Raw genomic sequence first — 13,087 nt, 5'->3', positions numbered from 1 at the left:
AAAGCGTTTATAGACCAAGACAGAAGATGAATGCCTTAACCTAACCTTAATACTACTCCACTCGTTTATACAGATACAAATTCAATATTTGACATTAGATATATATATATATATATAGATATATGGGTTACTGTGGTCGGCGGTGATAGCGGATTGATGTCCGTTATGTGCAAATCCCGTTCTAATTTCGATCGTGTTGAATCATCGAAAATAACAGAATGTATTCTCGGAACTGACGCGTCTCCAGAGATAAATCAGCGTCAGCATGTAATTAACGTGATCTGATGTGTGATCTGGCCGCATATAAAGGCGTGCCTGCATAGGCGGATCCGGAAAGAAGTTTGATCAGTCGATACCTGCACTCCCTGTGCTAAAATCACTGCTATTCCCCGAACTCTACTATTTCTACTGGTCAAATAGATTTGGCACGCAACTGTTAGACAGAACAATGTCGACAGCATCGTCTCTTTGCCACCTGTTGACGCTGTCAATCTTACTGCTTGTTTTCGTCACGTCAGCTACGCCCAATCATATAAGTAAGTTTAGACGAAAAGTTGGTGTCTCTGTATATATTCAATTACCTATTGTAACCTGGCGGCCAGGTCGAAAATCGATGACAACTACGAAAGACCACAATGAGCTATTGTGGGTAAAAAGCAAGACGTCAGTGCCAACAACGCCGCAACAGATGTGCATACACATATTCAGTACTTTGAACGATAGAAGTGAACAGCTTATCTTTTTTTTTTTTTTTTACCTATTCTATGCGGTACCTATACATAATAGCTTAACAATTGTTTGGAAAAAATTTTACTAAGCACTTGCTCAAGTTCAGGCAAAAGTTAGGACCGAAACGACGATTATAGGGACGAGTCGTAATGTATTATACGCTACGATATAATTTCAACGAGGAAAATTAATTGCGACCTATTTCTATCGCAAGAACTGCACGGAAACTGTACCTGCTTACATTCGTTAAGTAACGACTTTACTTACCCATTTTTTTTTTTTTTTGTTTTAAGTATGTTCACTCATATGATTTTATAAAAGTCTTATTTAGTATATTTTGAGTAGCAACTATTTCTAGATAATTGGCCTCATTCTGTCGACCAAGTACTTCCGATATGATTAATCGTTTCCAGCATGTGACCCTGTACCATCTTGCAACTGCCGAAAAGGAGTGGATCGTTACGGATGCGCCTTGTGCCTCTGTAAGTGCTGTCGCTTTATTAGCGGCCTTGATTGTTAATTCACACTAATTATAGTTTACTATATTTCACCATCTAGATAATGAGCGTTGACAGCAATTACTCTAATCACTAGCATGTCCTTCTCTGAAGTTTACTTTTAGGGCCACGTTGCGCCATTTGTAAACTAAGTACTGCCCAGAAGGGAGGAACAGACCACCGAATTATATAGCCCGATAGTTTGCTTGTATGATTCGTTCAGAAACATAAGCATAGGAGCTGAATTAGTTGTTTACGGATAGCTTACATCCTCGATAGTACCAATGAGTTTCGTGTTTGACGTTCGGTACCTAGCTTGTACGAGCTTAGGCGGTACTTCAAGCGGCTAGCTTCCAGCTCGAAGTGAAGTATGCCCGTGCTCGGATTCGAGCCTAGATTACCACGTGCACCTCGATTTTGCAAGCGAAGATGTTACCTATTACCTTGTCGAAACAACAAAGGGACCGGAATTGATCGCAGACGTGTAACTGTGTCTGCAGAAACGATGCTTGAGTAAATTTTTAGGGTTTCACGCTCGGTACTGCCGTAAGCATTGCACGAGGGAGCGCTTCTCTAAAGCAGGAAACACATTTTTTTAGATGTTTAGCTACTGGAAACATTTATTTGATCGAAGGCTTAATCATTATCTATTTCGAAAACGTAAATTCTTCAATGTACAGTTGATGACTTCCACCGAAGTCACCTGAAAAATCTTATTCTCTTACCAGCATCTCGTGTGTGGGCTGAGCATCAGCTTGATAGGTATTATTGGAAAGTCTAGAAGCATTTCTCAGAAGCGTGGATGGTGTGCTGTATGTACAGGCAGTGCTTCTTGTGTATATAAATAAGGTACTAGTTCAAAATTTCCTTATATTCATGTAAACTAGCAAAGATTTCGTGGCGCTAAATAGGCCTTAAAACAGAAGAGAATTTGAGAATTAAGCGCTAGAGCTTGGCTCGTTACCCTAATAACTTACTTAAATATCTTTTGTCTTGAATAACTTAATTATATGCACATGGTTATGAAATTGAAAGGAGCGATTCGCTTTAGGCGCTTAGCAATTGTTTGTCGTTAATAAACATATCAATTAACTTTTCTGTCTCTGAGGTTAACTGTTCTAACTAGATTCATATCGGGCAGATTAAAGCTACTTAATTTTGTTATGTTTGTTTTTAGGTCCCCCGTGTAACTTGTGTTGTAAATATGGGTTGTACGATGTCATGGTCTACGATGAAGATCGCGGGGTCTGGTGTCCCAATGACTGCTTAACGCCAAACTCGGGGATCGTAATCGACCCTTATTATGAATCCTGTCCCCATCCTTATTCCTGAAAGCTTATATATTATAGCGAGTCTAGACAAATATGGCGACGATCATTACAAATTTCGATAATGTCTGTACAATAACGTCACAACATTCTCCTGTTCTCTAAAATACAATTTGTGTGCTTTGATGCGATAATATATTTGCTGTGATAAAATACGTAGATACTTCACTGCTGTTTGCATCTTCAATTGGAGCGGACATCATACGATAGGATAGTTAATTTGACAAGCGAACCGTAGTAATCTAGCTAATGAATCGTGTTCAATTTCTATCTTTTTCTCTATTTGTTAATCGGTATAGTCTGAACGCCTTCACTGAAGTAGTGAAGTAGCCTAAACACGCCATATAGTACGCGCATTGTAATTTTATTGAGATATTGATTAAGTAAACATAAAAAATGATACCATTCTGACACACATCGAGAATCGATGTGACGAATCGATTTTAAAGTCTCTCTAAAGGTAAGCATCCATTCCTTTCGCTGTAGCGGACAAGGTAAGTTATCAACGTGTGATTCTATTGCCTTCGTAGACAGCTTGAAAAACCGCGCACTAAAAAAAAAAAAAGTAGAAGTTTTTGAGCAGTGATGAGCACTTACCACATGGATACTGCAAACAACCTATTTAGAGTCGGGTCAGCAAAAACAACGGGATTACGAAGCAACATTCCCTAGAGCGGAAATCAACAGACCCATCGGGTAGTCCGAGTCATTCACAGAGCATTTATATGTTTTGTCAAGTCAAGACCACAGATAACGCAAACAACGGTTTGTGTATTGACCGGCAAAAAAATAACGCGAGCCCGCTAGATGAATAACCCGGTGACTGACGGAATATAACCAAGCATTTATATTGAACAACAAGTAACAGACGAGAAATAACGGGTTTGCTATGCAGGAATGGTAAGCTATAATACCTCCTACTTGCCCTAATAATTATGCATAGCAGTTAAACTCGGCCCGCTTAGGACTAGTAGCAGCAGGCGCTAACAAGAACTTCGAATGGCGATAGCTACAACGGTACCGATGAGCGTTCCCGCTATCGTTAAATGTCCATTGGCTAAAACGAACAGCCGGTCGGATCTCTCATGCCTAATACCTGCCTAGCATATCGAAGCCGGGACCTAAACTTAAGCCTCGAGGACTTGAAGCAAAACTTAGTTCTTTTCGAGCTTGATCTTTCTAGACCGAAGGCTACGAATGGGTGGGGACGTTCGGCAGCTCTACCCATTTATTTCGTCACCAGAGCGTTAAAGCAATCGGCCTATCAGGAATATCGTAGACAGCGTGCGTGCCAAACGTACAACTCTGAGATGCCTTACTGTCAACTAACAATCCATTTAAGAGTTTGTCTGCTTTCCTGTCCCTGTAAGCTTTTTCTGTACGTCCCTATATTGATGACTATGCGAGTCGAACAGCAGCAGTAAAAGTCTTCCCGGCGATTTTCCATCAAAGTCGTGGTCCTTATGCTAGATGTGCATGCCCATTCTCAGTACAGACATGTGTAGGCCGTGTGTGTAATGCAGCGTGTAATTCGTGCCTGTCACGGCTGTAAGGACAGACAAACAAGTTACTGTTATTAGTTACGATGACATTCAAAAACAACCTAAATAAGTCGTCTACAGATAATGAATGGGCTAACCATTACACATAATTGAAAAAAAAAAAAAAAAATGGAAAAAATTATTATCCTAATTCATATTTACTGAAACTCAAATACTTTTATTCAACGTGTACGTTCTACACCGTCTAATTGATCAGCGGCCGGAAGAACATGCTGCACCTTTAAGCTAACAGTACCGTTTCCGAAGAACCTTTGGTAGGACCCTCTTTCCCATGGAAAGATAATGGGTCGCAGTGAAGATGCTACAGCTGTATGTCTTACCATCTAGACCACTGGAATAATTCAATGTACAACAGAGTATCTAATAAAATTGATATTTATTCTTAAAAAAAAAAAAAAAAAGAAGAAGCACATTGATGCTCATCGCTACTGGTAGGTGTTGTGTTTGACCTCCTCGTCTAAGATCAACAAAATTCTCGACAATATGACTGACACTTGAGTCTTCACAATTACCTACATCTGTTGGCAGTGTCTGAGATTACAAAAATGGTTGCTGTTGTTATTGTTTTGTCAATGCCTGGAAGGCGTAAGCTCGGTAATTCAGCATCCGCCGACAGGATGTGCAGAGACGTCAAGCAAATCGATAATTTTTAGAAAAAAAAAAATAGGAAGTCAACGTGCTTTACCCGGTACTCTGGTCTGGTGCCCGGTGCGTCTCTGACGCAAGGCGCTTTCTAAGTAAATATAAAACACTTTATAGCCAAACGACCGTTAGTGAGATAGAAGGTCAGCTACGCTATATAGATTACCTTACGTTTTTAGCATTCTGTTTCCACATTTACAGAGTATTCTGCCATCAAGCGTCTCCAATTTTGTAGATTAGTGTAACATGCAGATACCGCAACTCATCAGTTTAAAAGCCATTTTTGCAACAGGACGACACTGACATTACCGAGAAGATCCAAGGCTGTCTTCTCAATATGAAATTACCAAAAATCAATGTTATTCACCAAAAAAAAATAGACCCCTTTATTTTAAACAGTATTTACATTTATCGTTGTATATTTAGCCGGTTTTATGTTATCATATTGGAATAACCAGGTTGTGAAGACTTTAGTATCTTCGCTATATAAAATAAGCCGAAATGCATTTTATCTAAACTTAAGTCTCCTTACGTCGTTTGTATTAGACAAACGACACCTAGGTCCTAGGCGTGTGGATTATCACAGTTTTCTGCGAATCAACGCGTTCTATCGTCACTGAATTCGCTCACGACGGTCTGCTTTTAAGATGGTGAAAATCACTTAATCCAATTGCAGTAGAATAACGTAAGCTAAACAGGCTGGCGCTAGTAGCCCGAGTGGGAACAGCCATGATCGCACTGGGGTCAAAGCCTTACATTAAATCACCTTACGAATAGGCCAACGTTAACACCTTAAAGAAGTATGTTAATGGCCTGTTTGTCTGACAGTACATTTCGCCGTAACTGGCTTTTTTTTTTGACCATTTTGGAACGACGAAATGAAGAGGCTTGCTCTATAATGAACATACTCTAACAGGGAATTAATTGACTCTGCTCAATAGCTAAAGCGCAGCTGGTATTATAGGCAGTAATACCAAAGGGTGTCCAGGGACGATCGTGCCACTTCGGGAACGGCTTGCCGTCGGTTGACGTTGAATAAATGACAATGACCATATGTTGAAAAACGTGCTGCAACCGGAAGCGTTTTAAAAACATTTAGATTACTGCGAGTGGCGTAAGAAAATAGCTATAAATACATTTTACGAAAACATGCTTGAACAATGCACTCGTAACCGCTATACCAACGCATGTTCTTCTATCTTAGTTCTAAGTAAGTAAGTTCAATTAAGTGTTTTTAGATCAGGTTGTTCCAGGAGAATTTTTCATTTAACAGAATCTGACAATAGACACTATCCGTTCTAATTTTAATATCAGCTATTATTAAATCACGACCCAACCTACCCTACGTCTATGTCAACGTATATTTACAACACGAAAAATAGGTGATCCGTACTTCAGTCGACAAATTTCGCCTAACAACTTCAAGCTACAGTAAGGGCAGTCAGTGTTTTACTAGCTGGAAAAACAAATGCTCCTCTTCGTTTGCCCGAAAGAGTGGCATTCGTCCATTTCACCCGATCATACAGTTATTATTTACACGTTTGTTTTTAGTTAACCGCAAACACAATTTTTGAGCAGTATCTCACCTGGGTCTCGCGCTCGTATCATCCAGCGAAAGCCGCGAGTCGATTCGTGTTTCAGCCGACGCTGCTGCGACTGCCGCCCATCATCTTGACAAACGATACTAGTTAATGTCATCTACTTCCTGGACCGACAGGATCCGAGCAGAAACAGTCGCGACATGTGGCTGCTGCCTCAACGGCAGTGGTAGTTGTCCTCGTAGTGGAGGTGGAACCGTTAGAAGTGATAGTCGCGCAATGGAGGGACTCGGTAGGTAGGCAGGTACAGACAGATCAAGAATATCGGCGACCGGGTGCCTTGTCGACTTGTGTTGTTTAGTCCTGGGTTACGACCCGGGTCGCTCTCTGTCACCTGATGAGTTGGATACAGTCGCAGTGGGTAGCTTATGACTTGCTGTCGATAGCTAATATACAGTCAATATCTCTACGTCTTATTTTGGCTTCGGGTACAAAGATAGATAGATTTACCTACTCAAGTTGTTAGTTTCCCGATTCTACTCGTAGGGCAGGAGCATATCGAAATAGATAAAAAGAAAAAAAAAAACTAACTAAGCGCTACTACAGTAAACTGCTAGATGTTCGTTATGCCATCGATTTTCCTCGTTACTTATATATATATATATATGTAGAGAGCAGCTGTTTTAGATGCCAATTGTGGAAAAGCATACGATGAGAGGGACTGGTAATAAGCCTTGACCTTCTGTATACGATACAACAACATAGTTGCGTCTTATTGGCACTTTGGTCACAATTTTATTGTTTCTTATTCCTGTCACTTTATTACTGTTTACTCATTACAACCATTCAGGAAAGTTCTCCTTTTTCTGTGTATCCGTTGTAACGTTGAGCGAAATTTCACGCAGAGTTTAGTCTGCAAAGGCGGCGCATTGTCTCGATTTCTCCTTTTGCCAAAGTCCAAAGCTACGGAAGCAGCGTCTGATATTCTTAAATTCAGAAATAAATTCTCAGATACAGTGGAGGTACCCCACCCGCAATCGCCTCACCGGTCGCCGGGTAATCGGGCAACTTAGGTCAACGGAAGACTTCGGATAACACACAATCTACCGAGAAGATGGCTTTTAGGCTTACGGCCTAAGGGTAACCTTTTTCTATCACTGGCGAATTAAATTAATAATCTTATGTTTTATATAGAAATGGGTCTCAAAATGTGGCTAAAAGAATACATAACCACTGAACCTAACAGTTTCTGGGAGATCGAAGAAGGCCGTAGCAGGTAATGACGAACGTATAATAGATTAATTTGTTACTCGAACTCGAGTAAGTCGCCTCGGTTTTCTATTATTATTCTGCTTACAAAAACGTACTACTTCTAGTTACTAGTTAGTTGCATCATCTTAATAAGGCAGCTAAAGTTTCCAACATAACTAAATATTCAAGGCTTTTACTTCATTAGAAGTTAATGATTCGAGTTATGTTCTCCATGACGTTCATATATAGCTAATTACATAGACACAAAATGTTCTTAGGTCAAACTGATGTGAATCCATGGGGTTTTAGCACCATCGAAAGGCGATACAGCATACCAATAGTACATAAAGTACTATATCTTCAAGATTGAATCGGCTGACCAACACTTTCTGCCGACGTTGAAACGCTGTCTACCCTGATATTCTTTCGATCAAAGTTTACGTAACGCAGGTAAGCAACAAGTTACTTGATTTTTAGTTATCAAGACAACTGCAACAAGTTATTTCAATGAAATTAAACTTGTCATTCTTCATTCAAATAGCCAACAGAACAGCACACATGCGAGCCTTTCGAAGAACTATGACGAGTGCGACTGTGTAAAAAAGGACCTAGTGCAAAAATTGCAGGATGGTTTATACTATCTGGCGGTCAAAGTCCGAAATTAAAAACAGCCTTTCGGTAAGGCAAAAACTGACCAAAATACATCGGAAATATAGATACTTCATCGAAAACTATCTCTCCACTGTTCCACAGAAATTAAAAAAGTGTTCAACACTTCTGCAATAGCGTGTAGCACCATTAATAAATTAACCTAATTTAAATGACATAGCAGAATAGTAAGCAAAAGGTGCTCCATCATTGCCTGTGGCGAAGCCAGCACTTTAGCTAGGATTAGAAAGAAAGCATCCACTATGAGTTACTTCCGTCTGGTAAAACGCTTCTCTACTGTCAGCAACAAACAAGGTTATAACAAATCATTTAAAAAAAATCGACTGGAGACAGCAAAAGCGTCATCTTTCACTATGACAATGGCAGGCCACATGTATTTTTGGCTGCCTGGCAAAAATAGAAAATCCGTCGTATAGTCCCGGATCTTGCGTCATGAGACTACCATTTGTTTCGATCGCTGCATAAGCCCCTTATTGATGTTAATTTCGTCTCAACGGAGGGATGCGGAAATCACGTGTCACAATTTTTCGACCGGAAACCATAGAAGTTCTACACTTATAATGCCATTATTAAAAAATGGCAGAAACCCATCCATAGAAATGGTACATAGTAAAATTATTCTAAAATATAAGAGTTTTTGCTTCAAGTTGGGCTTGAAAGGGGTCGATATTTTATAGGAAACTCGACATGTATATGACTATACGCTACAAAGCATTTTCATAGTAGGAAGCAGTCACGCCCTTCGCGTGCACCGTGTCAGCGTAATAAAGCCATAGCGTGCCAATCTAAGAAAGAATCTCTTAGCGCCAGCAGAAGCTTAGCTCTTGTTACTTAATGGGCCGTCACCATCACAGGAGTAAATAATAATTATTATTAGGGTTTTATCATAAGTACTACCCACTTGTTCTTACGCTATTTAAGGGCTCAGTCAGATTCTCGTACGCTATTATGTAACACCCGACGATCTAACGACCTTGTTGGAACGGAAGTACGGTGCCAAATTGTGTATCCCTCAGGTAAAGTAGGTGACATGACAATAGACTATAAGAACGAAGCGTATTGGTAATGGACTGACAACAATCTACCATTTCGACACCGGAACAAATGGAACACCTGTGGGGTTGTTGTTCACCGATGGGGACAGTTATCTTGCTATGGTAGATCGCGACTCTTATTTGTCTGGCCTCTTCGAAATTCGAAGTGCTTGTACGATGTTGGAATCAACACGGCTAGCCACCTCTTGATGGCGATACGGGCTGGTATAGCCGCATTTCTATTGACGTAAGTCAGTATTCTCCCAGACAACTACTATTTCTGTAGACTATGTCCTTTTTTAAAAAATTATCCAGATATATAGGTAGCATAATGGCTTCTGAAAGCAAGCCCCATCCGTCATATTGGATTTATCTCTAGCTTATAATAATTCGGTTTGATCGATAACGGAGCATCGAGCTATGATCATCTCCTCGTTCGTTCGCTTCTGTTTCCTGCCGTTGCCCTCTGAAGCTGTACCTATGCAACTTTTGTTTTTCAGGTTTTGCTTAGCCTTGCAAAGTGACAAGGCGGAACTCGGACGCATCCAGCGAGTTTAAGCTTGATCTCCTTTCTTTAAAATTGTCGGAGTTGGCATATTATACGTGGTTTACGGACAGATGACCATCAGCCAGAATCAGGATGATACTCGTACATTACACGGCGACAAATCAATAGGACAACTCGTGTCTTAGGAGAAAATCCTGATGTAGCGTAGCCTGTTTGATATCTCCTGAGGGATCTATTTCATTATAGGAATTTGTTTCCTCCGGTATTAACCAGATGCGCAACAGATAGCAGATCACCCTAAAAGTGTCCTGCTGGAATATTGTCACTCTTCTATTACTTCTTTTTGTAATGTTTGCTTTCGATCAACTAGATCTCGATCGTCGTGGGAGGACGCACAGGACATAGGTACGCGTAATAACCTTTGTCCAGGATGTCTCTGGAGAAATACGCCGTCTCCAAAAGCAAGTTGGACAATTTTAATTTTTTTTTTTTTATCTTCCTTTCTTTCGCAGTTCATCAATTTTCGATCTCTTGGGAAACTAAGTGAAATCCGTATTAGTATAGTGACAATCACAGAAAATGTAGATGCCTAATCTGATGATGGTATTAAAGTGATGTTCAACGCTAATAGTATTAAGCAGTGCAGTAGAACGAAAAACTCAGATTTGTCGTGGCTCTGCATCAATGAAATTTCCATGGATGGCATCAACGCCCCCAGGGGCAAGTTTTCATTGATAGGCATTTCCTACACACTTAACTCCAAATGTCGTTCCATTTGTTAACGCGAACTTTCGTCTTTTGTAGCAGGTCCAAGAGTCGACATGTTACTCTTTCAATTAACATTATTAAAGTAATACCTTAATAGCATGATGATTACTTGCTCTATTCGCAAGATGTTGTATAGCATCTACGTGTGGCTAGTGACTAAGTTTCATGCATGAAGTTGGTCCGAAGCACAGTTAGGACGATTTACAATAAACCTATGGCTAAGTTTAACTTAATATGCTATGCCGTATTGTTTTCTTTATTTTACAACAATGGTAGAGAAGTTTAAAGCAATTTTGCCTGTCGGTGGCAAGAGATTCAGGCCCCGTAACACCTCGCGGTACCTGCGGTGCCGATGGACACTAAGTTTGAGCGCGAAGGACAGTGCTGTTCATTTTGTTGCTTTGTGTGAGTTTTTCTTAACAAATGAAACTGATTTTTATGGAACTTCTCTCAATAGCATTTTTATTTACATAAAGTGAATGTATACAGTTTAAGTTGTTGTTGTTGATGATACTCACATGAGCCCGTACCTATCGATGCCTTGATCACCATATCGCGGCAAACAGCGGAATCGCGCTCGTGTCCTATACAGAAGCATTTTCATCGCCGGACTGAGTTTTCCTTAGGGGCATTAGAAATAATAATGCACCTCGGTAATTTGGTTTAAACTCGGAAGTGATATTTAGTAAAGTTGGTCCCTTGCAGCTGGACAAGATCTCAACTTTTCGGAATTGAGTTAATTAGAAACAAATACTATTGTCAAATCGTAAATATTCTCAGTCTCATGTTTGCATATTTTGGAAAGTAAAGCTACACACAACTGAGGAATACCGAAGGTTGAACAAAACAGCTTGTGTACATACCTAATTCTCTTATAAGCTGATGATTGCGTTGTCCCATATGGTCGTGACCCAGCAACGATTGTTATAGCTAAAATTCCGCTAAGTTTAAATTTTCGCGCCTAGATATCGTCTTACCGGCACGATCTGTTCGACCAGTGGCTCGAACTTCGTGCTACAGGGTAAGACTCCTCATTGTAGGTCGTTGCTTTCATCGTGCACGCGAAACACCACAGACAAATACTTTTCAAAAGGCTACAGATCGTCAGCGTACCCGAAGTCTTTACGGTAACGCGCAGCCGTTCATATCAGTCACAGGAATAACATAACAACAATAAAAGATTACCTCTATCCTGCTGTATTATCACACGATACGTTGTTTATTTGTGCAACTTTAAGAGCAGGATTAGATTTTTGCTCAGTATAGCCAACCATACAATTCATTGCCTCTAACAAGAGCTACGACGGCCCAAGAGGGTATGTAATGTTCTAATGTAGGCTTTGAAATGCTCTCGAGGAGTCTTCATTAAGAAAAGGTAGACGCTTTGAATGGTTACAACGTAGTGTTATTAAACAACATTTCTAAGTCACCCGTTAAGTTATAGGTATGCGTTTATTTTAGCTTGCGACTGCCGTCAGAAACTGCGGATAGGACATCTACGTAGGCATGCAGTCCTGAAGATCGCTAGCTCAAATCCTGTGTAGAAATAGATCGAGCAAGCGCTATACCAGTCGGAGTTACATTCTATATGTCAGACTAGGCCAAGTACAGCGTACGAAGGCGTGTAAGGCCAAGTGAAGCAGTAGAATACGATTCAGTGCCTAACGGCAAGCTTGCTTAAGATCGTTTCGTCTATTTTACCGCGGTGTACTCTTCTACTATTCTTAATTTTATTACGTCAAAGCTCGATTTACACTAGGGTCTCGGGTAGATATAACTGTAAGAGTATATATTGTACGAGAACAAACATAGTTGCATTGCTATGAACAATACAGCTGTTATTTCGATCAGGCTTCGATATAAAATAGAACATATATCAAATGCACGCTTTTGCAAAATTAAGCCGCCATACACATCTTGCCGATATGCTATTCTTTGCTTGACCCTACCCGGTATCCAAAGATCTTCACCGTCTACGGTCGGCTTAGAGAAGTTTATGTTATTATTGAGTCAGTTAAGTTCACTGGTAGACTTCACTGATCGCAAGTAATTGCTCAATTTAAATTTGATTTGTCGTTCTAATAACGACGACTTTTTTATGCTTGTTGCAACAAGGTATCAGTGATATAGGACATGTCAAGGGCAACTTTAGGCCACAATGACCAACGAATAAAAGTTTGAATTCGCTCTAGATGATCTGCAATTACCGTTCAGCAGTATCCAAGAGTGAAACCTAATTAACCTACGCTATAATGGTTAGTCAGCTTTTAATAGGACAGTCAAGTAGAAGATTTTAAGATCAAAGATTATGCATAGTGGTGATGTCATTATTTATACTATTTTTGTCAGGAAATGGCCAAATTAAACAAAAAACCAAAAAAATATTGAATTACTTCGTGTGCCCTTCCAACTTACTGTAGTTAAACTGGACAAACTTGACCAGTATACTCAACTATAAGCCTCTGCTCTAATTGTTTTTTCATCGAAAGCTTAGGTTCGTGTTGACTTTTTCGATTCTATCCTCGACATAGCATCCGACAATAACATAATACCAACTTTTA

General features: G+C 40.0%; 1 protein-coding gene and 1 long non-coding RNA gene across 7 annotated transcripts in view; one reads left to right on the top strand and one right to left on the bottom strand.

Annotated features, from left to right (window-relative positions):
- Positions 1 to 313: 313 nt before the first annotated feature.
- LOC111264017 (uncharacterized) lies at positions 314 to 2,690 on the top strand. The gene is made up of 3 exons (XM_022839586.2): positions 314 to 536; positions 1,143 to 1,211; positions 2,404 to 2,690. Exons 1-3 carry the CDS (start codon positions 449 to 451, stop codon positions 2,556 to 2,558), a joined length of 312 nt encoding a protein of 103 aa, XP_022695321.1. The 5' UTR covers positions 314 to 448; the 3' UTR covers positions 2,559 to 2,690.
- Positions 2,691 to 4,246: 1,556 nt separating this feature from the next.
- LOC111264018 (uncharacterized) overlaps positions 4,247 to 13,087 on the bottom strand; it is a 37,154-nt gene continuing 28,313 nt past the window's right edge. For 3 of the 6 annotated variants that reach the window (XR_002682603.2, XR_002682604.2, XR_002682602.2), the window contains 2 exons: positions 6,345 to 6,690; positions 4,247 to 5,826 (listed from right to left, as the gene is read on the bottom strand). This is a non-coding gene — a long non-coding RNA (uncharacterized LOC111264018). Of the gene's footprint in view, positions 5,827 to 6,344; positions 6,691 to 11,044; positions 11,647 to 13,087 lie in introns of all 6 variants that reach the window. The other 3 variants (XR_002682599.2, XR_002682601.2, XR_002682600.2) reach the window with 2 other exon arrangements.

This window comes from Varroa jacobsoni, unplaced genomic scaffold (genome assembly GCF_002532875.2).
Source record: "Varroa jacobsoni isolate VJ856 unplaced genomic scaffold, vjacob_1.0 scaffold_813, whole genome shotgun sequence".
NCBI classification, from domain to species: domain Eukaryota; kingdom Metazoa; phylum Arthropoda; class Arachnida; order Mesostigmata; family Varroidae; genus Varroa; species Varroa jacobsoni.
The sequence above is the reverse complement of the archived record's forward strand: the minus strand, read 5'-3'. Positions and strand labels throughout refer to the sequence as shown.

Excerpts from the sequence above, each read along its gene's own strand:
- LOC111264017 (XM_022839586.2), top strand. The coding sequence starts at position 449 with ATGTCGACAGCATCGTCTCTTTGCCACCTGTTGACGCTGTCAATCTTA. Across the intron at positions 537-1,142 it reads AGCTACGCCCAATCATATAA|CATGTGACCCTGTACCATCT; the intron begins GTAAGTTTAGAC and ends AATCGTTTCCAG. Across the intron at positions 1,212-2,403 it reads CGGATGCGCCTTGTGCCTCT|GTCCCCCGTGTAACTTGTGT; the intron begins GTAAGTGCTGTC and ends GTTTGTTTTTAG.